This window comes from Phoxinus phoxinus (genome assembly GCF_949152265.1).
Source record: "Phoxinus phoxinus genome assembly, chromosome: 11".
NCBI lineage: Eukaryota > Metazoa > Chordata > Actinopteri > Cypriniformes > Leuciscidae > Phoxinus > Phoxinus phoxinus.
The window spans coordinates 16,945,114-16,971,418 of NC_136886.1; the positions used below are offsets into that span (position 1 = coordinate 16,945,114).

At 38.4% G+C, this 26,305-nt stretch overlaps 1 protein-coding gene across 2 annotated transcripts in view; it reads right to left on the bottom strand.

The window, feature by feature from the left end:
- Nucleotides 1-7,156: 7,156 nt before the first annotated feature.
- tprg1 (tumor protein p63 regulated 1) overlaps nt 7,157-26,305 on the bottom strand; it is a 35,371-nt gene continuing 16,222 nt past the window's right edge. For both annotated transcript variants that reach the window (XM_079627759.1, XM_079627760.1), the window contains exons 5-6: nt 19,419-19,572; nt 7,157-7,935 (exon numbers count right to left, since the gene is read on the bottom strand). In XM_079627759.1, coding sequence (XP_079483885.1) covers nt 7,741-7,935; nt 19,419-19,572 — 349 coding nt within the window. In that variant the 3' untranslated portion in view covers nt 7,157-7,740. The remainder of the gene's footprint in view (nt 7,936-19,418; nt 19,573-26,305) is intronic.

Genomic DNA, 26,305 nt, shown 5'->3' on the forward strand with positions numbered 1-26,305 from the left:
TGTGATGCTGAGGCAGAATTAATCTCTCATTGACCTTGATTCTTTTGACTCTTTTTCTACTGTAACATGCTTTTCATTTAGAGTTAATTATCTTATATATATTGGGCTTTTTAGTTATTTGGTTACCCCCCCCCCCCCCCCACACACACACACACACACAAACTACACCCCTGAGTACAACAGTAATATTGTGAAAATAAACTTGAAACTCAAGGCGTAACTCAAAGTTTTGAAACTCAAAACTTCCATATCAACTTTTAGCCATTTACTAAGCATGGAAAAAAACAAAAGGATGTCAGTTTGTCAGAGGCTGCGCTTCAGTTAAAAAAAAAAAATTCTATAGCCATGGGCAACGTCTTACCTCTTCACAGAAGAATGCAGCTTGAACCTCTCTCATTATGAAACTTCATGATGATTAACTGAGGAACTCTGTGTGCTACATGTTACCCATGAAGTACCTGACACCTAAGCGCAGGGATTACTGTGGATGTTTATACACCCAGAACAGCAAATTCACCGCCAAAACTATCATTCTGTATTATTCAGAGACATATATAGGGCTACTCTATCACTTCTTGACAAGGTTATATAAGGCCAGTTAAGGGCTACACTGATGGCCTCAAGCTAGATTATGTATAACTTATTTGTCAAATGTTTTGAATAGACGTAAAAGTTCAAAGATTACTAATTTACAGAGTGAGAAATATAACCATTTTTTGTTGTCATACCATAAACACAACCATATGGTCTGCTTTGAATCAGTTACGTAAACAATCTTGTGCTCAACCTAAAACACTTTTAGCATTTACACAGAGAAAGTGTAAAATAAATACACAAACACCACATGACACCAATTGTGCAGACTAATGAAAATATGTATTTCTTTTCATGTACTCAAGTCAGTCAATACTGAACATTTCAACAAAACATTCATAAAACATTTTCCAGTTTTCCTACAGTATTGTTGAAGACAGGTAAACTTACCTGTTGCCTTTTTATAGTGCTTAAACCTGATTGGTGTGTCTACAATTAAGCACCAGTGTGTGTGCACATCTGGTGGGTGTGTTCATTTGAAAGCCTTTTGCTTTGAAATTTCAAGGAAATGTGTCAAATGCATGCAAGTGTGTTTAGTGTTTTGCAAATCACTGTGTGTAATGTTTTGCAAAAAGTGTGAAGCTGACAATGTGCTTACAGTTATGCAAATCTAGGCCGGTGTTTTGCTCCTTTTTTGCAAAACCTTGAGTGTAAGGTTTTGCAAATGTTAGTTTTAATTTTAGTGAGTAAGCAATTGAAAAAAACTGTAAATAATTTCTTGGAGGTGGCACATGCACCGCTCTTGTTTATTGGCTGATTTTATTTTGGACAAAAGACAACTGAAAGAGGGCAATTATTGTTCAGCCTCCATGGAAACACTGCTCACAAACACAACACCGCAATTACAGGGATGACATAAAAGTGCTTACAAAACGCAAGAAGAAAAACCACAGAAACAGACCACAAAGAGCTCAATTCACTGAAGTCAATATATGAAAATGGCACTTATGAAAAGCAGTGTGATACAATATTGGTCTCTCTGCTTTATTTCACCATTTGGAATCAACCAATTACAGTTTTTTCCAACTGCTTACACACGTTTTCAAAACTATGTCTCATTTTTTCAAAACTCTACACACAATTCCCAAAACTGCATACACAAAATGCAAATAGCCTCACATCTCCTTCAAAATGTAACACTGCATTCAAAATTCCATAAACACAAGTCAGAATGGTCCCAGGAATCCATTGTTCAAAACAGGTAATCTGACCTGTGACCTACTGTATTCATAGGCCTACTGTATACTACAGTAAAGCAGTGATTGTGTGATCAGCAATAGTGTTTGCACATGTGAGGAGTGTGTGTGTGTGTGGCCTGGTGAATAAGTGTAGCATTTTGATTGGTTGTGTTTGGAAAAGGAAAGCAAGTCACTTCCCATTAGATTTTTGTGTTTTAGCTCGAGAATTGTGTGTAGTGTTTTGAAAAAAGTGTTTTATGCAACTGAAAACTGAGTCAAAGGCTGAGAAATATGGTTTTGGAGATTCGGTGTGTAGTTTTGCATTTTGAGTGAGAGGTTTCAAAAATCGTGTGACATGAAAAGATTTTGTGTGTAAGCAGTTGGTAAAAACTTTTAATTCTGCACACTACAGTGAAGATAAGGTGATCTATCTTGCCACCATGACAACACTAATAACAATATTCACTGCTAATATGGACACGCCCATCAAAAAGAGCAATATTATTTATCTTTCACTTATCTTCTTGTGAAATCCAACTCAAACAAAACAGTGTCATCACTCTATTTTATTCTGTTGCTTTTTAAACGGTCTTACTTTATTTGGCATATGATCCAAGGTTTACTCTGTAGATCTTTTACGAGCAGAGTTGGAGATACCATGGATGAGAAGCCATGGCCTGAGGGGACAGCAGTGCCTGATCCTGTATTGCGAGACACGTCCCCACATTCGTAGGAAAAGCATTAACCCTTTGAGCCTTCAAAGACAAAAATATAAACGATCATGTTGCGAACTCGACATCATTACATTAGGAAAGGTTGGTGTCATGTGCAAGTGTGTATAAGCTTGTTTAGTTGTAAATGGATATTGTGGGAGGTTGATGAATGGAAAGAATGCACATATTCGCAGAGCTCCTGGTTTGGGATCTGGTAGCAGCATACACTGTGCCATTGTGCAGCCTACAGAAATGTAATCAGATAAACAAGAGATTAACACGTAACATCTGCCAGACCAGAGTTATGGTGTACATTCTGTAAGTCTGCATTCTCCACACGTACCAGTCATGAGTGCAGATCACACTTTACAGAGGGCGCTGCAGAAAGCTAGTAAACAACACAAATCAAATCTATTATTTTACCGTATGGGACAAATTGTTCAATTTATTCAAAAAAAAAAGTTGAGCATGTTATTTTGCATGATCTCTTGCACAATCCATTGTGTATTGTGTAAGCTACGTTTGAGCAATCTCATGTAACTCATCACGTTTTTAATTCTATTTTTGTATGTATTTAAAGTCACCATGAGATCAAAATTGACAGAATATTGCAGTATTTATAATGATTTATGCGTGCACATATTTTTTTTTAAATTAATGTGCCATCATAATCTTTAATTAAAATAACTTCCCCTCTTCTTTTCTCTTCTCTTCTCACAAACGAGATCGCAGCAATAGCAAACCACAACGAACAAAATTAAGTCCCATCCTACTTTATTTTTTATTTTTGAGAAGCCGTTTTACATTGACATACATCACAAGAAGAAGAAATTACTATTGTAAGTTTCATGATGACTTTAAAGCAAGACACCACAACTAAATAGGGTTAAAAAATATATATATCACTACTTCCCCAGTTAATTAATCACAGTACATTAAGACATTCTGAAATGTTATTTTTAAATAAGTAATTATGCACTGATTTGCATACATTTCAAGACCAGAAATCTGAACACTGGATAACACTGGATTTCTAAATTCTTCTTTCATTTTGCTGATTAGAGTTACAGGTTTTTACAAAGGGGATTTTGGAAATCTGTTTTTATCACCCCATGAAACTAGAAATGTTATAGAAGCAAAATCTCAAAATTGACCAGTGCATGAAAAACAATGGTTTTCGGGTGTCTTGTCTTAATCCAATTCTACTGTTGCATTCTTAAAGGACCAGTCATTTAATATCCACTTTCCCCAAAAGGATCAGTAAAGCTTTTACTTATCTTATATTTTATTGCATAGCCCAAATAAAGTTAAATAAAGTTTATATATTTATAGCAATGCAAAATACACTGCATTAAATAAACAACACTATATAAAAGTAGCTGAATACATTTCAGCATAAAATAACAATCTATATGTGACTATAATCTTTATTACTGAGTGTGAATTTTCCATTTCTAATTAAATTTGAAGAGAAAAATCCTATTAAAGACAAAATTTATGATATGAAAGTACCAAAATTAGATAGCCTACTGCACAATATGTGATCGGTTCTGGCAAAATGAGTCGCAATTAGCAAATTTTCAAAAATGAGTTATTGTTATTTTCTATTACAGTTTTTCTGAATTGCTAAACCCCATTCTCTGAACCAAATTATCCATAGCCTAAACTAATTTGTCAATTAAATAATTAAAAACATTAAAAAAGGTAAACACTCTGCAAATCTCATGCACTCTCATGCAAAACTCGAAACACTCATTCTCACGCACTAAAACACATTTTTGAAACATAACTGTGCTTGGTGTTTTTAAATCGCAGTTGAAGACGTTTCTTTTCAAGAAGGCTTTCAACACGTAATCACTTGTTTTGTTTTTTAGTTGGTGTGCTATCTATTTTGTTTTTACTGTTTAAATTGGTTTTAACTTGTCATTTATCATCGTTTACACACAATGACTCAAAATTGTTCACACTCATTTCTAATGATGTGACCAAACCAGCTGTACAATACATGAAAGTCAGTTCAAAATGTGCTAAAATTTACTCAAAATTTTGCACTGAATGATACCAACAATGAATGAAAACAGTATGAGAGGGAGAGGAGGAAGAGTATGTGTAAGAGGTGGTGGACGGGGAGGAAGAGGACGAGGACGAAGAGTAAGGTGTTAAAAAAGGCTGGATCCAACACACCAGAGGGTTTTTCCAGTTGCTTGTAAAGAGACGACATTGTTTATGTGACGTGGACAAAGTCCTCAGGCTGGACCCAACACGAAGACGTGATGCTGAGGCAGAATTAATCTCTCATTGACTGAGATGTTGAAGTTGCACAACTCTTTTGAGTGTTTTGTAGCATGCTTTTCATTTTGACTTTTGCAGTCGGGTCACTGTATTTTCCACAATATGCAAGTGCTGAATATACAGACATTCAATACAATATTCAGTACAATACTACACTTGCAGTGCATACAGTATACAATTTATTCGCCTTACTACTGTAATTTGTTATTACTATACTTTTTTAAGTACCGTACTTGCAAAATTAGTTTCCTTTGTTATAAATATACTTTTTTTCTGTAACTGCATGCTTAGGATTCTGTTCTCCATTTTTTTTATGTAGTGTCTAATGAATGATCTGTAGTGTTTATAATAACGACTTGCTGTGTGTATGATCTGAAAGCATTGTTTGATTTTGAGCACATATAAATGGTTTTGAGGCAATTGTTTGATTTTGCCAGAAGAGTCAGAGGTTTTCTGAATGTAGTTTGAAGATTTGGTTTTGTGTTTATGGTTTTGATAAAGTGGGTGATTGTTTCGAGAAATGTGCATAACATATAATGTTTGCGAGAATACTCGCCAAGGCAGATATTTTGAAATTAGGCTGTTATTCTGTGTTATGTGTATATCGGGATCACACGCTGTCTGAGCACACGCTTCAGAGCTGTCAGGACGAGTAAGATCCTTCTGTTTACATCAGCATGATGCATGAGGTTCAGACTCAGAATTCACTATGAATATTCACAAAGTTGAAGTGCAGCACTTTAAAACAATACCAAACTTGTGCTGAGAGGAAGCGCCAGTCGTCAAGAAGCGAGCAGAGAAAGCGTATCGGTTATGTATGTAAGTTCCATGACTGAGAAGTTCCCTTTCATAGGAATAGGAATCCCCACCAAATCGCTACAGTTAGTGTGCATTGGTTTATTTAGTTACACTCCAAGTAAATTGGCCTATTCCTATTCGTCGGTCAACCGACGTGGCGTCGAATGTGACCGACTGAAAGGGAACAGCATTTTTCATGGACAAAGGAAAGGTAGAGCACACCTAGTTTTTGATGATAGCATTTACTTTTAATAAATGCATTATAAACAACAGTGCTTCATTAAGCAGTGAATATTGAACTGTTTCATCAACATAAGAGTGTTTAGTGTGCTGTATTAACTGTTTTGAGAGCAACTACATTCATTTGAGAAAAACTGACCTGTTTTCACACAAATTCCAGTTCTCATTCATAAAACACAAACACATAATTTTATTAACTCTTGAGATTCCTTTTAGAAACACAATGAGAACTCAAATAACACGCATTTATCAATGAGTAAACGTAGAAAAACTGATGACACACCAATCAGAATCTCAGGATAATATAAATAGGAGCACGGATGATGATGTGCATTAGAAACGGCATCCTAACTCTGGAGAGAGAGCTGAAGGAATCATCTACAGGGTTAAAATTACAGTACACAGTAACAGTGCTTTAGATGAGGGAAACTCACGATTGTCAAATTTATTTGTAGCCAATTTTTTACATGTACTGTATTTTTTGCAGAAATGAGAGACGACTGCCTCAGGGAGGTAAGAGAGTCTCTTGTCAGAAGACCAAGAAACTGCTAAAGAACTGTATGCTGTAATGACATTTAGCCGAAAGTGCAGAGGATGCTGAATATATTCATTTTCTACTGTACTGTAATTGACAGTATACTCTATTGTGTTGCATACAGAGATCTTGTTCAATTATGTGGTATTCATCTACTGTAAGATCACTTTACAGTAGTGTAATGAAAATATATTTTTCCTAAAGCTCATTGTTGTATTTTACTGTATCTGCACTCTTTAATTTATCTTGTATACTGTAATAGACAAAGAGATGCAAAATCATTGACGCTGAATTTCAATATGATGTTTTCGTTAAAGTGTTATGAATTGATCTCACCAGTTTTCTCCGGGCAGGAAAATAGTGTGTATTTGTGTAGGTTCTGTGTGTCATCTGGGGCCAAAGTTTGATTCAGACAAGATAATTTGTTTTTGACTGAAATATTCGAGAAATATTTGAATTAGTGGAAGTTTGAGGTTTGTACTGATTGGTGTGTAGTTATGAGATTGTTTATAGTTGTGAGAAATGGTGAATTGTTTCATGAATTGTGTGTTAGCAATCAAAAAATCTGCAATCAAAAATCTGAAAAGCATCCACATTCAGTGACGTATGTAAACTGGGGTGGCCATGCTGGTGCCAGTTTTTAGGGGACAATTTGCATTACCTTAAATGTAAAATATACATGTTTCAAGCTTGTTGACTTGTCCCCGCCTTAGAAATGCCCAATAAATCAAAACAGAGCAAACTAGTCAGATAAATGAGGCACAGCTAAGGAAGACTAATTTCAGTTTCAGCACTAATGAAGCATGTTTCAGTATAAGCATTTATTTTATAAAGGCTTTACAGTTTGTTTGACATTCTGTTGTAGAAATATATCAAGACCACAGAGTGAATGTAGTAATTACACAATATGGGGAAATCCAGTACTGCATTTTGCTGTAATAATAAAACCCTAAACCATCAAACAAAAATGACTTATGTAACCATATGCATCAATTGGCTTGTAAGAAGCTTTGTGATGAGGTAGGATATCATCATAGATACAGAAGGAAAGAAATGAAAGAAAGAAAAGGCACATTACAAAACACGTAGCGGGGTTTCTTCTGAGAGATAACATACCAAATACAATTTCTGCACAGGAAGTCGTAGGAGGAGGGAAAACATCATTTGTATGCGATGACAACAAAAAAGGAAATGTCTGATTGGCATTTTGGTGCTACTGTAACTAGATGAAACTGAAAGATAGATATATGTATTTTAAGAACAGAAATTATACATTCCTCCCGTATATTTAAAATATACTAAATTAAAATATAAAATATAAATTACACATGCTCAGCTGGTGCAAGAGAATTCCTTAGTGTAAACAATCATTGGAAGACTCGATGTGCCCTCAGAAACCAATATTGCCTCGTGCTAAGCAATAGCCCAGCTTGTTTTGGTTGCCTATGACAGACATCAGACCGACGTATGCTTCGATTAGAATGGGTTGATTCAGCACAAGAACCCCGTTGGCTTTTCCAGGTACAGGATTCCTGTTGTGGGCTTTCTGCGCTGCTAAAGTCAGCTCCTCCCTGAAGTTTTGAATCTAAATGAGAAAGACAAATATGGAGAAGTCATTTATTCAGTACTAATGTAACGGGGAATTTAGCCCGTCATGTAGGGAAAATGGATTATGACTGCTCTGGAAGTTTGGACAACGGAAGATCTTGGTCCCCGCCCCCCAAACGTTTTAGCCTCGTTACACACTAATGTGTGAATGTGGTTTTCTTACTTTATTGTGTTAGAACACTATAGATTGACAAGAGTAGGCTTCAGGTATGATAATGTCACACGGTGGCTTCCTGAAGTGAAATTGCATATGTGAAAACACAGTGTGTTATGCTCCTCCCTCCCCAGATCTAATAAAGTAAGTGAAGCTTCCCTACTCCCTAGCAGCTCTCAAATAAAAAAGATATACTGTAAATAAGTGCAAAAAAACAATCAAACAATTTAGTTCTTTAGATTTCTCTTTCTTATAATTGGTTATTTCTTCTGTTTAAGTAAAGAATAAAAAATAAAATAATTTACAGTCTTTGTGTTGTCTTTTGAATTCACACCAACACTTTCAACACTAAAGTTGTAAAACCCTTTCACTTGTGATGTAACAGATCCCTTTGGATGAATCAAAATTAGGTAGTTTACAACGTGACAATTTGTACAACCACAAATCCTCACCTTTTCAAAAGATCATCTTCGAACAATCACATTTAAAGAAAAATAAAATAAACACAAAAGAAAAACATACCATCAAATTCCACCTTGGAATAAACACTTATATGAAACGTCCCTTTAAATGTATACTCACAGTTCACCGTTTATCAGTTCAGTCACTGGAAAATAATAAGGAAAAATCAGGAAAATACCAGTTCGTAGGACGATGAATTAGAGTTCGTTGTCCGGACGTTGGGTGCGTTGCAATAACTGAAGATCACGTGTTTAAGTGTGCAAGTTCAAAAAAACACTCTCAACTTTGTCCAAAACTTTCACAGATAAACTGTCTCAAAAAGAAAACCAACCTGAAGATGAATCAAACTGGGATGTCACTTGAATGGCAGGGTAACGACAATCTTCAACCTTGAATCAGCGAAAGAGTCTCTGCATTAAGTGCGTACTGCGGCGATCTCAGTCTCACGTGCTCTGAAACGTGCGGGAAAACTCGAGGACACATGAACAGTCCCTTGGAACTATTAACTCGACGATGCTATTCGATCAAAACACAAGAAGTGCAAAATACAGCAAAAAGACATGTAACAAGTCTCTTGATGACAAAAATTAAGCGGGGTTTGCACTTTAAACGAACTCACAGCTTCCGTGGTCTTCACAATATGTCACTGCATCATTCTCACAGCCAACACATACCACCGGAACAAAACTGTCTTCAATATCAAACGTGGGTCACTATAACCCCCTCACTTAGTGCTGTTATTCTTTATTCGACTCCATCCTCGATAATCTTCCATTGAAACAACTTTAACGAACGAGCTTCTCGATCACAACACTGAATTCACTTCTGTATCAGTCGCACACTCAGAACGCGCGCTCTTCTTCGTCTCTCCCCGCTGCACTTTCAGCACTCGCCCAAAAAAGTAGACCGCTTGCCAAAATAAGAGTACCCAAAAAAATAAGCTCCTTTCAAAATAATATACCCGTTACATTCCCCCCTACTAAACCCTGCCACTTCATTGACATCTCTGGCATATTCATCTTCTGAAACATAAAACAACATGTTAGGAAGATATCACATTGTACATGACTTTTTCTCCCAATACCTTACAAGTTACAGAACCTTCTGGACTCTTATTTCAGAATGTAATCATCCTTATATCTCACAGGCATCCTACCCTGGGTTTCCCTCTTCGAACGTCTAAGATCAGGTACCACACTAGTGTCAGCCTCTGAAATGTCAGAGTCTTCAGATTCCCCATCTTGACCTGTGTCTACTCTCTCACTCCCAGCTACATTACCCCCCTCACATACCACTCCACCCTCGACTTCCCGAGGTAAGCACGTGTTTGGTAAGTGTGAAGTATATGGAATGTAAACAATGTCTTGTGAGTGTGAGTCTGACAATTCTTTTTCTCTACTTGCATGTGCAACCTGCCTTGTGGGTGTGGGGAAAGTACAGTGTCTCAATTGATCCCTGTGAACGACCTTTGTGGAACCTCCCTGCTCAGGACGTACAGTAAAGACTGGTAAACCTGCGTGATTTTGCTGCACTACCAAATACGGTACAGACTCCCACTTATCTTGGATTTTGTTTCGTCCTCTAAACTTGTGGTTACGCAACAATACTCTGTCACCAGGTCTAATGAGCGCTCCTGAAGCCTTGCGGTCATAGACCCTCTTCCTTCTCCTGGAGGCTTCTTGAGCAGTTACCTTTGCCGTCTCCACTGCAGTTCTCAGGCGTTCATGGTGATTCTTCACCCACTCATCTAGATCATCCACCTCATCATCAGATAGATCTTTTCCTCCTAGGACATCCATGGGCAGCCTTGCGTCCCGTCCAAACATTAAATAAAATGGAGAGTAACCGGTCGATGAATGAACGTGGCTATTGTAGGCCATCACAAGTTCAGGCAGGTAAGTTTTCCAATCCTTTTTCTTTTCCGCAGGTAATGTTCGCAGCATGTCGTGCATCGTGCGATTGAACCTTTCGCACTGCGCGTTCCCTTGTGGATGATAAGGACTGGTGCGACTCTTGCTGATTCCATACAATTTACAGAGCTCCTTGATTACGCCTGCCTCGAAACATCTGCCTTGATCCGAGTGCAATCGGGCGGGACACCCATAGCAGACAAACCAGTGTCGTATGAGGGCTCTGGCGGTGGTAAGTGCTGTCTGATTTTTGGTCGGGATCGCCACAGTAAATCTTGTAAACATGTCCGTAAGCACAAGAACATTCTCATAACCCCCTGCTGATCTCTCAAGCACAGTGTAATCCATGGCAAGAACTTCTAGAGGTGCGGTTACGTTGGTGCAGGTCATAGGCGCACGAATCTTGGGGAATACATCCTTAGCTAGGGTACATCTTCGACACTGAGTTACCCAGGTTTGTACGTCATTGGCCATTGTGGGCCAATAATAGCTCTGTCGCATCTGCTCTAATGTACTCCTGCTACCAAAATGTCCTCCATGTTCATGGACTCCCTTATACACTTTTTCCCACAAAGACTCAGGCACTACCAACTGCCAAATCTCCTCCCCGTCTCTTGGGTCTGTAATCACTCGGAACAGCACTTCATGTCTTAATTTCAAACGCTCCAACTGTCTAGCTAGCTTCTTTTGCTGGGTTTCCAAATCCCGGAAACTACGTGTCACAAGCCTCCTGTTCTCGAGTACAGCGTTGTACACAGGTGCTATACAAGGATCATTCCTCTGTTGCTCTTTGATGGATGACCAGCTATAACCATCAATGCCCTTCCTTATAGCTGCTTGTTTGGCAACTCGGACTGAAGACTTGTCAACCCCTTCCTCTTTACCTGGCCACAGGCATGCCCGTACCTCGTCAGATGTCAACCGAATGAAGTCTTTCCCATTGTCATCCTCCTCGGGTTCCATACCCCAGGGAATCCTAGAAAGAACGTCAGCATTGATGTTCTGTCTGCCAGGCTTGTAACACACATCAAAGTTGAACTCTGCTAACTGTGCAGACCAGCGCTGTTCCACTGCTCCGAGGTTGGCTGTCTCCAGGTAGCGAAGAGGGTTGTGGTCAGTAATAACCTGAAATTTTGCAAATATCAGGTATTCCTTAAATTTCTCAGTTACTGCCCATTTAAGGGCAAGTAACTCCAACTTGAAGGCACTGTAATATTTGTCATTTCTCTCCGATCCCTTTAGACCTCTGCTCGCATAAGCAATGACACGTTCAACGCCCCCCTGCTTTTGACTGAGAATGGCTCCAAGTCCATTGAGGCTCCCATCCGTCGTAAGTATGAACGGACACTGGAAATCAGGGTAAGCCAGAATCGGAGGTGACATGAGACAACTCTTTAACTTGCTGAATGCGGAATGACACTCATCACTCCAGACAAACGCTTCTGCTGACTTGCCTTTGTTACCTTTTCCCACCAGGGCATGTAGGGGCTTTGCCAGCTGTGCGAATCTTGGAACAAATCGACGATAGTAACTCATAAATCCCAGCAGCTGTCTAACCTCCCTAACATTCGTAGGTGAAGGCCACACATCCAAGCACTGAACCTTGTCCTTGTCCACCTGAACTCCCTTTGACGAAATGATGTGTCCCAAGAACCGGACCTCTGGTCTCAGGAGGAAACATTTACTCGGTTTCAGCTTCAGTCCGTGCTGACGCAACCTTGAGAACACAAGCTCCAACTTCTCACAATGGCTCTTGAAATCCACAGAAAACACGATAATATCGTCAAGATAGATCAAGAGAACGTCAAAGGCCAGATCACCTAATGCTGCACTCATCAACCGCTGAAAGGTGGCCGGAGCGTTGCATAATCCAAACGGCATCCGTGTCCACTCAAACAACCCGAACGGAGTTGTGACAGCAGTCTTCTCCCGATCTGATTCATTTACCGCCACTTGAAAATAACCTGCCGTGAGATCCAGTGTGGAAAACAACTGTGCATTCCCCAAAGCATCCAAGGATTCCTCCACACGCGGAAGGGGGTAGGCATCCTTAAATGTGACTTGGTTGAGTCTCCTGTAGTCGCAGCAGAAACGAACACTTCCGTCTTTCTTTATCACAATGACTGCAGGTGAGGCCCACGGACTGCGACTCTCGTTTAGTACACCTTGACTGACAAGATCCTGCACATGTCTCTTAAACTCTTGAAAAACGTGAGGTGGGACTCGTCGATGGCGTTGTTTTATTGGCTGAGCATCTCCAGTAGGTATGCTATGTGTCACTGTTGTTGTGTATCCATAGTCTGTGTCACTCTTGGAGAACACATCACTATAACGTGTCAGCAGAGTATTTAGCTCCTCCCGTTGAATCTCAGACAGTCCGTCCTGATTCATCTGAACTGGAATTGACAGTTGTTCGGGCTGACTCTCACTCTTAATGCTGCACTGTACATGTCGTTTAACACGCAACTCATCATCATCTTCTTCGAATTCCACCATTTGCTTTGGGACAACTTTTTGAGGCTTAGACACAACTGCAATCCTGGATCTCGGCATCAACCTGACAGTTTCTTTACAGAGATTTAACACTCGCACCGGAACTTTACCCTTTTCTGGGCTTGCAAGCACATTGGCTACTAACAATCCTTTTGGAAGGGTAACAGAACCTGTGCTCTCCACCAACACCTGATGTTTGACTTGATGAGGTATACTGCAGTGGCCTTCCACAATCTTCTCACTTAAGGGTGGGATTATCACAACTTGCTTCCCCGACACCTTAACAAATCCTATCCTTCCCTCTGGGCCCAAGAGTCCTTCATCTTTTTTCACTTTTGCTATCACTCGCCTGACATTTGCATCTGCACGTTGGCTCACTTTGCTCTCCTTATCCAAATCCTTTCCAGACAGTACAAGGTTTTTCAACTCACTAAGCACATTCATCCCCACGATTCCGGCCAATCCCTTCATCTCCTTCACATCGGGGTTCGAGTCTGTGAGCACAAAAACACACTTCCCTGGAAGCAGGCTTCCCATGCACTCTATATCTGCCTGTAGACATCCAAGGACAGGAATGTCTAGTCCGTTTGGAGCAGTGAGGCGCACCCAGTTAGCAGACGACAGCTGTATCTCTTGTCCTCTGAAATGATGTTTAAAGTGAGACTCTGAGATGGTGGTGACCTCCGAACCGGTGTCCAACAAGCATTTGGTGGGCACCCCGGCTATTTTTACATCCACTGTCAAACAGTCTCCAAAAGCACTATCCCTTAGGGTTTCTGGTGCTATATCTGCATTCCAGTCAGCTGTATGGCTCCGGATTACTGAAGGCCCACTGGTGCTTGCCATGTCACCCGATGAAGCTCCTCTTAACACCTCTGATACTTCCCCCATTTGTGATGATGCAGTGCCCCGGTTACCCAACTCCTGAAACTGCCTACAATGTCGACTGGTGTGACCTGGTTGACCACAGGTGTAACAGATATATTGCCCTTCACTGTTTCTCAGAGGCTGTCTTCTCATAACACCAGGCTGTGGACCGACTCTCCCCTGACTATGGACTATTCTATACAATTCTTCCTGCCGTGCAGCTATCTTCTCTATTGCCTCGTGCAACTTTCCTAAAGTCAGTGAGGATGAATTGTCACCAGTCGCAACTGTAGTGTGAACAGCCACTCTCGCACGCACAGGGGTCTTCAGGTTACCTTCAGGTTGTGCTTCCTCTTCCTCAGACCATGTGATGGCGTCTTGCATCAGCTGTGCAAAAGTCAATCTTTGCTCTTCCTTGACCCTTCGTTTCATTTCTCGCCTTAGGAAATCATCCCTCAGTCCAAGGACTAACTGCTCTTTCAGAACACTCTCTTCATTTGAAACTCGTCCGGGCTCTCTGCGCTTCACCTTGTGGAGCTTTTCACGTAAATCATAAGCATAGGCGCGTATGGTCTCACCAGGTGCTTGTTTTCTATCATAAAAGTCTTTCAACCTAGTGCCAATAGGTACCTTGTCTCCATAGGTTTCCTGGAGCAACTGAAAGATGGACTCGACACTGTTATCCACTTCCTCGATCATGAACCTCACAGTATCTTTAGCCTCTCCCTTTAAGTGCTGCTTTATCAGCTCCACCTGATCTTCTTCTGGCACCTTCATGACTCGAAATGCTGATTTCATAGAGACAATCCACTCTTCCACACTTCCCTCTCCAGGTTTTGTGGTGCCAGTGAAATCGGTAAGTTTATGATCTCTTGGGATATAGATTGTTGCTGGGGGTGCACGAGTGGATGCTTGCTGCTCCATTACTGCTCTGGCCAGTGACAGGGCTTCTCGCTGTTCTGTTCTGGCAACATCCAATGCCCCAGCTTGCTCCGCTAACCTCCTCTGCATTTCAGCGAACTCCTTCTTCAGTTCTTCCAGTTCTGCCATTTTTCTTCTTGCTCACAGACCTGGGACAGAATACTACAGCAACAACAAGATTAGGCTAAGTATGATCCTGTTCGTGACGCCACTTATGTAACGGGGAATTTAGCCCGTCATGTAGGGAAAATGGATTATGACTGCTCTGGAAGTTTGGACAACGGAAGATCTTGGTCCCCGCCCCCCAAACGTTTTAGCCTCGTTACACACTAATGTGTGAATGTGGTTTTCTTACTTTATTGTGTTAGAACACTATAGATTGACAAGAGTAGGCTTCAGGTATGATAATGTCACACGGTGGCTTCCTGAAGTGAAATTGCATATGTGAAAACACAGTGTGTTATGCTCCTCCCTCCCCAGATCTAATAAAGTAAGTGAAGCTTCCCTACTCCCTAGCAGCTCTCAAATAAAAAAGATATACTGTAAATAAGTGCAAAAAAACAATCAAACAATTTAGTTCTTTAGATTTCTCTTTCTTATAATTGGTTATTTCTTCTGTTTAAGTAAAGAATAAAAAATAAAATAATTTACAGTCTTTGTGTTGTCTTTTGAATTCACACCAACACTTTCAACACTAAAGTTGTAAAACCCTTTCACTTGTGATGTAACAGATCCCTTTGGATGAATCAAAATTAGGTAGTTTACAACGTGACAATTTGTACAACCACAAATCCTCACCTTTTCAAAAGATCATCTTCGAACAATCACATTTAAAGAAAAATAAAATAAACACAAAAGAAAAACATACCATCAAATTCCACCTTGGAATAAACACTTATATGAAACGTCCCTTTAAATGTATACTCACAGTTCACCGTTTATCAGTTCAGTCACTGGAAAATAATAAGGAAAAATCAGGAAAATACCAGTTCGTAGGACGATGAATTAGAGTTCGTTGTCCGGACGTTGGGTGCGTTGCAATAACTGAAGATCACGTGTTTAAGTGTGCAAGTTCAAAAAAACACTCTCAACTTTGTCCAAAACTTTCACAGATAAACTGTCTCAAAAAGAAAACCAACCTGAAGATGAATCAAACTGGGATGTCACTTGAATGGCAGGGTAACGACAATCTTCAACCTTGAATCAGCGAAAGAGTCTCTGCATTAAGTGCGTACTGCGGCGATCTCAGTCTCACGTGCTCTGAAACGTGCGGGAAAACTCGAGGACACATGAACAGTCCCTTGGAACTATTAACTCGACGATGCTATTCGATCAAAACACAAGAAGTGCAAAATACAGCAAAAAGACATGTAACAAGTCTCTTGATGACAAAAATTAAGCGGGGTTTGCACTTTAAACGAACTCACAGCTTCCGTGGTCTTCACAATATGTCACTGCATCATTCTCACAGCCAACACATACCACCGGAACAAAACTGTCTTCAATATCAAACGTGGGTCACTATAACCCCCTCACTTAGTGCTGTTATTCTTTATTCGACTCCATCCTCGATAATCTTCCATTGAAACAACTTTAACGAACGAGCTTCTCGATCACAACACTGAATTCACTTCTGTATCAGTCGCACACTCAGAACGCGCGCTCTTCTTCGTCTCTCCCCGCTGCACTTTCAGCACTCGCCCAAAAAAGTAGACCGCTTGCCAAAATAAGAGTACCCAAAAAAATAAGCTCCTTTCAAAATAATATACCCGTTACACTAAAACACACGGCAAAAACATCTTTATGCTTATTTGACTCAACTCGTGTTTGTCAGGTTGGCGGTTTCTGCTTGTGAAAACATTCCTGTTTATGTTTTCTCTTTTTTTATTAACCGTTCTTCATTTTTTTGTTGAACCTGCTGTTCACCTCAGTAGGCGGGGTGGAATGTGAGGAATGGGAATGTGTGGCTGTGGGATTAGACACCCCCGTAGTCCAAATGACTGGTTATGCGATCTGTGAGGTCACCTGCGTAAGACCCTTCGCTCACACCATGAACTACATACATACTTTAGTGACGCTGAGTTAGCCAGGGACCAAAACAAATCTAATTTCAACATTTTTGATTTCAGTGATTTGTCTATACGCACTTGGACTATTTCTTGTTTATTATCTAATTAAAATACCGCCTTAAATCAGGGTTTACGTATATAAAAATGACGGACTTTTTCTAAACCAATGACCACTTGACCTCAAACTGTCTACGGGCCCCCTAACTCCAAAAAGATGACCATGACATAATATAAGGTCTAGATTCAGATAATTAGATGATCAAAGATGATCATGACATAATATAAGGGCTACTTCAGATAGTTAGCATAACAACAAAATAGAATATCTGTTTATCTCCATATCCCTTGCGAAAAAGAAGAGCTTAATTGTATTGAATGTGCACTTGTAGTGAACATCAAATCATAAAAGTAGCCTACATATTTATTTCTATCCTTGCCGATAATGTAATACATGTTTTAATTATTATCCTTTTATACTACAGGGCCGTTGAATGCTTGAATCTGATTGGTTGACAAACGTTCTACGGTGTGCAATAATTTTCAGGGAACCGCACGGCTAAAGTAGTTCGAGGCAGGTCTTGACCTCATTACAGTTCCATATCACTTCGCGTAGTTAACTGTAATAACGGAAAATAGGATACAATTCATAACAAGAAAAACCATGCAGCCCCATGCGCTTGATCTGCAATTTTCAATGTCTAACTTCCGTTAAAAACCTCCGTTACTAACTCTAAAATGACGTTTTGGAATTAGCAACGGAGCATGGGTTTAGATGCGCAAGGAATTAGTCCTACATACAAGAGCGTTTTAATGACAAAAACTTTACAAACGTCTTGAAATACATCATCTGAACAATATTTCAAGTTGTGGTAACTGTAGTATAAGCAGAATAATTGACTCCAGGCTGTTGAATTATTAGAAAAATAATGCACACCCGAGGTGTAACGGCCACTCCGCTTTGCGTCGTGACTGCATTACCACCTCGGGTGTGCATTATTTTTCTAATAATTCAACGGCCTGGAGTCAATTATTCCTTACTTAAATCATTATATTTTAATAATGTTTTGTCATGCTTTAAAGAAGTGCACTTACTTTATGTAGGCTAACATACCACACATACTAAAGTAACTGTAGTGTGTTATTCAGTATTAGGGTACAACGGGGTTAAAAACACTTTCTAAGTGTAAAAAATTTGCTTTTCACTACTCCCATAGTGTATGATTGAAAAAAAAATGTTTTTTTATTGAACATTGATGGAGCAAAAAATTTTGTGTGAAAATAAATCATAAAAGTGGTTAGTTTGTTTAAAAAGCGTATAAATGTATGAGATGGCAAGGTGGACCTTTTACCCCACACACAAGGCAAAAGGCTCACCAGCATGGGGCAAAAGGCACATATTATTTATACAATAAAGTAAAATGCACCTTTTACCCTAGTGTGTCTTTAGCCCCATTGTACCCTATATTTCAAGTTTAATTGATTTAAATAACATATGTACATAACATACAAGTGACATTAAAGTATATTTTAGTGTCCCATAAATGCTTGTCAGTACATTTAGCAGTTCATTTAAAATTTTCAAAGACAGTAGAGAAATTATGAAATTACATATAAAGATGTACTTAAGTCCTAGTTAAGTGGGTCAAAAGGTACTCTAGTTCAGCTAATTGCATTTAATAAACAATAATATAATTAAGTGTCTGAAAACATTACGTTCCGTTCGCACTACAGTATATTCTTTTAAAGTGTATTATTAGGTGCTTTAAGTACTTTACTTTTTTTTAAAGTATGCTGAAGTGTACTTTTTTCACAAGGGAAAGATATAACCAAAAGAGGTTGTTTTTATATGCATATAAAAACGAGCAAAAAATTAAATAAAATAAAATTCACGGAAAAATACCTGCACAGACAAAATAAAAAGGTGTTTGGCAAGCAGATGGTAAAAAAAAACTCATGTATTTTGGGCGATAGGTTGATTTTTTTATCAATGGTATATAAACTATAATTATCGCCAAATCTAAGTGATCGGCCTCTTAAAACCTGGATCAGAAGTGTGTTTATTGTCAGGAAATTACTTAATGGCATGTATATACACAGATAAACTATAAACTTGAATTTGGCAGAGCAAGTTTAACACGTCACTGCCAATGGATCACTACGCCCTTTCATAGATTAATACTTATAGTCAGTAACTTACGTCAATTTATTTATGCAAGAAATTTCCACTGATCCCATTTGATTTCGAATGACCCCAGTTTGAAAAACGCTGCCTTAAGTAACCTTGCCTCAAGCCTCAAGTTGTCATTCTTTGAAATCTTAATATTGCACCACTACTGTTAACTGAACACGTCATTTCTTCCTATGCCGACTTCCAAGAAATTGTGGATTGTTCCTCCCCCTCTGCAAGTCCTCTGGCAGCTTCTGTAACACTTTGTGAGTAGCAGGTTTGGAGAGTGGCTAACTGAGCTCATTTAATGGTTGGGTTTAGTCTGATAGTTTGAAGATCTTATAGGAAAATGTCAGAGGTAAGGAATGAGACCTGACTGTGATAAACGTGTTCTGTGTGTTGCATTATAATACTCACCTCACACAGGGGACCCAGCTGCTCATTGGCACCCCTGACAGGGTGATAGGTGAATGAACAGAAAGGATAGTCAACAGAAAAAGGATTCCAACGAGACGTGAAAGATGGTTCTCTGAGTTTATCCCAAAACACCCGCACACCCTCACCTTCTCTCCTGAAAAACACACACATATCGTAATGCTTGTATGCTGGAAAACAATGACGGATAAATGATAGCATTGCTAAATACATCTACATTTACAATAAACTCTACAGGGGACTCTACAAGAAAATGCTATGGGGTCCACAGAAAAGTTATAAATAAATACTTTTTTATTTTTCTATTTCGGTTTATTTATTAATTTTTTTCTATTTCGGTTTATTTATTAATTTTTTTCTATTTCGGTTTATTTATTGATTAAATTTTTTCTATTTCTTTATTCTGTTTTTCTATTTCTATTTCTTTATTCTATTTTTTCTATTACTATTTGTTTGTTTATTTTATTTATGCTTATTCATTTACGCATTTTTTTCTATTTATTCTATTTCTATCTATATTTATATTTATTTATTTATTCCATGTATCATTATAGAAATAAATAAATAAATATAACTAGAAAAATAGAACTGACTGACTGAATGAATGATGTTTATAATTTTTGTTGTTGTTGCAATTTTATGAAAATATTCATCTGTCACAAGAGAATAGTCACATTTGAGGGTCCCTGAAAACCCCTGACATTCTGATTGCAAGTCTAGTGGGATGATTCGATGACAGCAGAGAAAAAACACAGATTTTACAAACATAATTCAATAAATAAATGAGTTCCATGAGTTTGCTGAAACATGCACAAAAAGCACTCAACTGTACAAAAACGGGAACAAGTGGCACATATCTTTTGTTGCAACATCTGTAATCCCTTACTACTAACAAGTGCATTATCTGCTCAGGGATTCACAATTTCATGCTTTCAATTAGGTCAGCTTGACCCCAGACCCCCCACCCCCCAGCTTCCCTCCCTGCCAAAACTGTCACCATTTCTCTTCAGGTCGCCTCCTTTATATACAGCCCAATGTAATGTTTGCTAAGCTTAGAGGCAATTCCCTCCGCTCATCAGATTTTCTTTCATCCCCCCTGCCTTTCTCTTTTGCCATTTTAAGTAAATATTTTTTAATGAAAAGCCTAGAGGGGATGTCTTTATTTTCCAGGCTGATGAAACCTCATAAGACAAGAGAGTGCCTGGCAGCAAACACAGGGCTTTAAAACCTCCAAACATTCGCTCTTTGTAATGTGTTGGCACCCTTCCATATTTTACAAGCATCTTTCACAACAGACAATGCACCGTTTCTCCATCAGTCATGGAACGAAAGGCTGTGATTTCTACAACTGTCCATGCAGTCAGTCACACTAAGAGACATTCTTCATTTAACGCCGATTTGTAAGTATTGCATCATGTATTGGCACAACAAAACAAATCAACAAGCAATAAATAGTTTTTCCTGTTAATTTGAGTTTTTGTCATGTTTGTTGACCATTTGGTTTTTATTTCTGTGCCGTTGCTCCGGGTAGCCCCGCCCACAGTGAAATGTCATTGGTTTAAAATCACATTCCTCGTAAATGTATATTAAACTTTGAATATGTTCTGATTGGCTGTTACTGTGCCGCATCCCACAGCGTTTTCACAAAAAAATCTGACATCATGCCTGGTTATAATATACTAAATGAGGCAGTATAAAACACATTTCACAGTTTTTTACTTCTTTTCAGAATGATTACTAACCAAACATATCTGTGAAATCTGAGAAGGTTCTTTTAACTTCATGAAAGCTAGCTTTTAATGGAATGAGCTTGGTAAAAATTCAATTTCAGGAACTTTCTATCCTTGATAGAGTTTTTGAAATGGAAGTAAAAGTAGTTATGCTTCGCTAGTGACATTTGATAAACGTGTGGCCTGTAAAAAAACACTTCTCGTGTGTCTCGCTGAGACTGATATGCCCTTCAGCACAACACCATAGCCATTAAATAAACGTAACCACATCACCAGTGACCTAGCGGCCCTCCTTCACTCTCATACAGACAGACAGGGCTCCAGGTAAAGTCAAGAATCTACTGTAATCACTACAAAGCATTCTTTAGCCTCAGGATGTCTTCTTTTCTTAGCTGACATATGGATAAATACTTTTCTCCACATTCACTCTCCCCTCCACTTGAATGCAATATTTCAAAATTATGACACATAGTTCTTGCATTCTAAAAAAAATGGTCACATCTAGATCATTTAAATCTAAATCGTTAATTCAAGTTAAAAATAGTGATTAATATCGCAGAATTGATCTAAATTAAACTAATGTTTATGTGCTAAATCAGATAGCTCTTTAAGGTAACAATTGGTGGTTATCATTTTTTTGCAGTTCAGTAACCACAGTCATAATCATATGATTTTAAGATATGATATCATAATATATGTCGCACATACATACTGTATATTAAGGGAGGATACATGAGAAAGATACGTAATACAACCTTATTTACTGACAGCATGCATTCTAGACATTTATAAATCAATTATTATTATCAAATATTATAATCATTTGCATTACGCTTTTTGCCAAAACTTTTAACTGTGACCTTTTTTTTGTTTTATTCTAAATCATATATTCTGAAGACATTGTGTGTCATGTCAATTAATTTAACTTTTAAATGTTTAAAGTAGTTAATTGTGTCATGATGTTTATATTTTTATTCTAATTTGGACATCCAAGGATATCAGTATACAGAAACGACATGAGCGCGAGCGAATAATGACACAATTTTCATTTTATTTAATTATTCCTTTAACATTCCTGAAAATCATCCACTCCACTGCAACTCTTATAAGCCATTTTATTTCAAACTGGCACGTCGTGATTGGTTATGACACAAACCAAAGGCATTCTTATTAAAAGAAAAATATAGAGCACAAGTATGGACTACAACATGGTCATAAGAACTATCATCAATATACTGCTACTTTGTACCACAGAAACAAAAAATTAAAGGCTTTAAGGTATGGAATGAAATGAAAGTGGGTAAATCATGACTATAATCTTGAGTAAATAAATGATAAAAAAATTTGTTTTAAGAGTAAACAGAGTTGATTCAGATGCATATCTTTAACACGAGACAATCGATGCAAACATGTGCACAGAGTTGCTTAAAACGTGCCTGTTGCATTTCCAGGTGTGTCGTACTTTGGCAAAAACCAACAGACTCCAGAACACACCTTAAGCAGGACCAGTTCCTGCCAAACACACATACCTTAAAGCTACAGAGAAAGAGTGACTCTTTAGATAGAAAAAAAAAAACATAACTACAGGGCAAGGCTGTCTCCAGCTCTCACGATGCTGCCTATGTTTACACTAACACTCTCAGACCTTGACAATGGCTGCTGAGGTCTCGCGGGCTACACCCTGCTGAATAAACTGTTGTGTTGAGAGAAAAAGAGAAGAAAGGTGATCATGGGGCGGCACAAAGCCCGACTCAGAAAAAAGGCTGAAAGTTTGACTTTGTTGAGTATGTAAGGTTTTTGTATGTTTGCTTAAAAGCGTAAAGTGTGCTTTTGTGTGTACATGAGCAAGTGCACACGCATACATTGTTTGTGCCAAAGCAGTATTTTAATGTGTGTGTGAGTTGATCCAGATGATTCCAGAGGTAAGCTATCAGTACGCGCGGGCCAGTTGAGACAGGCAGAGGGCTGGGCTGCAGCAGCCAGCGGGCTGGGACATTCACTGTTTATGGTACAGGCTTGAGCTTTCACTGATCATTGCCACTCACACACACACACACACACACACACACACACACACACACACACACACACACACACACACACACACACACACACACACACACACACACACACACACACACACACACACACACACACACACACACACACACACACATTATTTCATTCCACCACTCTACATGATTGAGAAAGATTGAGAAGGGTAGGGAAAGGGAGGGATGAAAAGAAAAGGTGAAAAATGGATGCTAAGATTTGTCATGCATGAAGCTTCCCCGAGACACTTTACACACAGGAGTGCATTCCTAGAAATAAAGTCACACTAAATTTGATGTTTCCTGCTGGCCATAAAATTGGACTAATGGCCAGCAGGAAACATTACATTTAGCGTACAGTACTTATGTACAGTACACTAAATGTATAGTACTTGCAGGAACGATTCTCAAACATAAAAATGAAAAGGAGTGATTGAAAAAAATGTCGATTGAAAAAAAAAAAAAAAGTGATACAAAATACAGAATATTTTAAAACACTTGGGATAGTATATTTAATCTTTATAACTAATATTTAATTTGATTAATATTCAATTGTATAATTTATTTTATTTTGAAAGTTGTTTTAAGCATGAAAATGTATTGTTCCATAGTTCATACTGTTTAAAGAAAGTAATAATCATAGATGTGTTGTCCCATATCTAATTTTTGTAGAAAGGTTATTAAAATTCATGTTAAAAAATATATTTTTTAAATGTATATTTATTAGAGCTGTTCAAATGTCCGTCTCAATGCAGCTTCAAAGTCTCTACACGATCCCAGTTGAGAATAAGGGTCTTATCTAGCGAAACGATCTATCATAAAAAAAGAAAGAAAAAAGATATATATATATATATATATATATACTTTTTAACCACAAATGCCCATCTTGTACATCTCTGAGATGAGTCACGTATTACGTCATCGCGTTGGAAAGGTCACGCGTCACGTCATCTATCTAAGTTATTTGTCTCTGTACTACGGTTCAAAAAGGTAGGGAAGGGCAAAAAACCCCATCTCATTTTCTCCTCCAACTTCAAAATTATCTGACATCTTTGTTTTAATTTATTTTTATTAATATTATTTTATCTTTCGTGACCTTTCCAACGTGATGTCGTAATACGTGGCGCATCTCAGAGATGGTACAAGACGGGCATTTGTGGTTAAAAACTATATATATATATTTTTTTATTTTTAGAAAATAACTGATCGTTTCGCTAGATAAGACCTTTATTTCTCGTCTGGGATCGTGTAGAGACTTTGAAGCTGCATTGAGATGGACATTTGAACCTTCTTTTGAACATTGGGACAGATGGTTGCCATTGAAGTCCATTCTGTGTAGAAAAATCCTGGAATGTTTTCCTAAAAAATCTTAATTTCTTAAGACATGGATATCTTGGATGACAGCAGGGTGAGTAAATTATCAGCAAATTTTTTTGAAAGTGAACTAATCTTTTAATGATATCTACAATACATTCATGTTGGTTCTGTTCTGTTTACCCTAAGGGGGGTTATTGCTGCTCGCCCTGCTCTTATCCATGCTAGGCTGCATGGATGCACAAGGAGTTCTTGCCCAAAACAGAACCACACCGCCAATCCAAACTGTATGCTATTGTCAATCGTATTTGACGATAGTGGTCCTCCTGACAGAAGTTAAAATGTATAGCTTTCAATTATACTGTAATGATAAATCGCTGATGCCTTTCATAAAAACATGACATTAAACAAATATAAAATATAGGCTACACATGTGAAATTATTACAATATAAAAATATATTAAAACCTTTAATGTTAGGTGCGATTAAAGAAAAATGTGTGATTAATAAAAAAAATGTTATTGATTGACAGCACTAATATTTATTTATTTTTCATTTTTACACAAAAGCAACTGTCACTCTAATGTCAGAGTCCCTCCCCCAGAGGAAGACTTCAAAATTAAATTCCATAAACTGCTTTTGTGTGAAAACAGCTTCTCATGTAATAAACTGACTGCTTGTCTATTCATTTTTATCATGTTTACATGTTTGTTTTGAAGTGTTTTGGAGTCTTAAGCCCCTTTCACACAGACATTCCAGAAAATACACGGATAATGTGTTCATTCACACTGCCAGTGATTTTCTGGGATCTGTGAGTGCGTTCACACACATCCCGGTAAGATCCCGTAAAGAGACGTGTATCGTACGCGTCGAAAACATGTATACTACCGCATCGCGTACCGTTCCACAAAGCTGGCGAACGATGTCAGCTTCAGCGCGGATAGTAAGGAGCTCCTGGTCTCTGCTTCGTTCCAGTTTGCAGACATTTTTTCGTTCTTTCTTTGTTGATGACGAACACAAACTTTCTTCTAAGAGCAATTCACGGGTTTCACGTGACGTCACACAGCAGTGTGGCCGCCATTTGTAGGACCGAATCCAAACATGCCGTCTATCTGCTGTAAGCTGCGATAACAGCAAATCTCAAAGAAATGAGAAATTAACGTTTTACAATATCCCCAAAAACCCTGAGCGTCGTCAGAGATGGATTGCTGCTATAAAGAGGGATCACTGCGTGCATATCTTTTTTTACTACTTTACTGGCATTCATATTGTCCGTGACGGGGTGGTACAAGACTCCCTTGCCTGAATAAAAAGGATAATATTATTAAGGATTTTGTGCCTGAGGTGGGAAAATATGTTTTTTTTTGGAGGATTAACATATCTTTAAAGTTGTAAGTTAAAAAAAAAAAAAGTTTGTTCTTAATGAAAATAATGACCCATGCATTTTCTGTAAAGCTGCTTTGAAACGATATTGTGAAAAGCGCTTTACAAATAAATGAGAATTGAAAATAAAGGTGTCCAAAGTCCAAACCTCACTAATAATACAGGAGATGTGCTTTACCGACATTATTACCAATTCAGTTCAGCAATGCAGCGATTACTCGAGTAACGTTAATAACACCCGTCCTGTTATCAAGAACATTTTCTTCATCTCCAGAATCAGATTATATATTTTGGGATCATTAACCCATCCCGAAGTGAAGTAGAGGTAGGCTTCAGTGCTTTTAAATGCCTTGAGAGCTTCGCCGGTGTATGGAGAGGGATTGTGGACGAG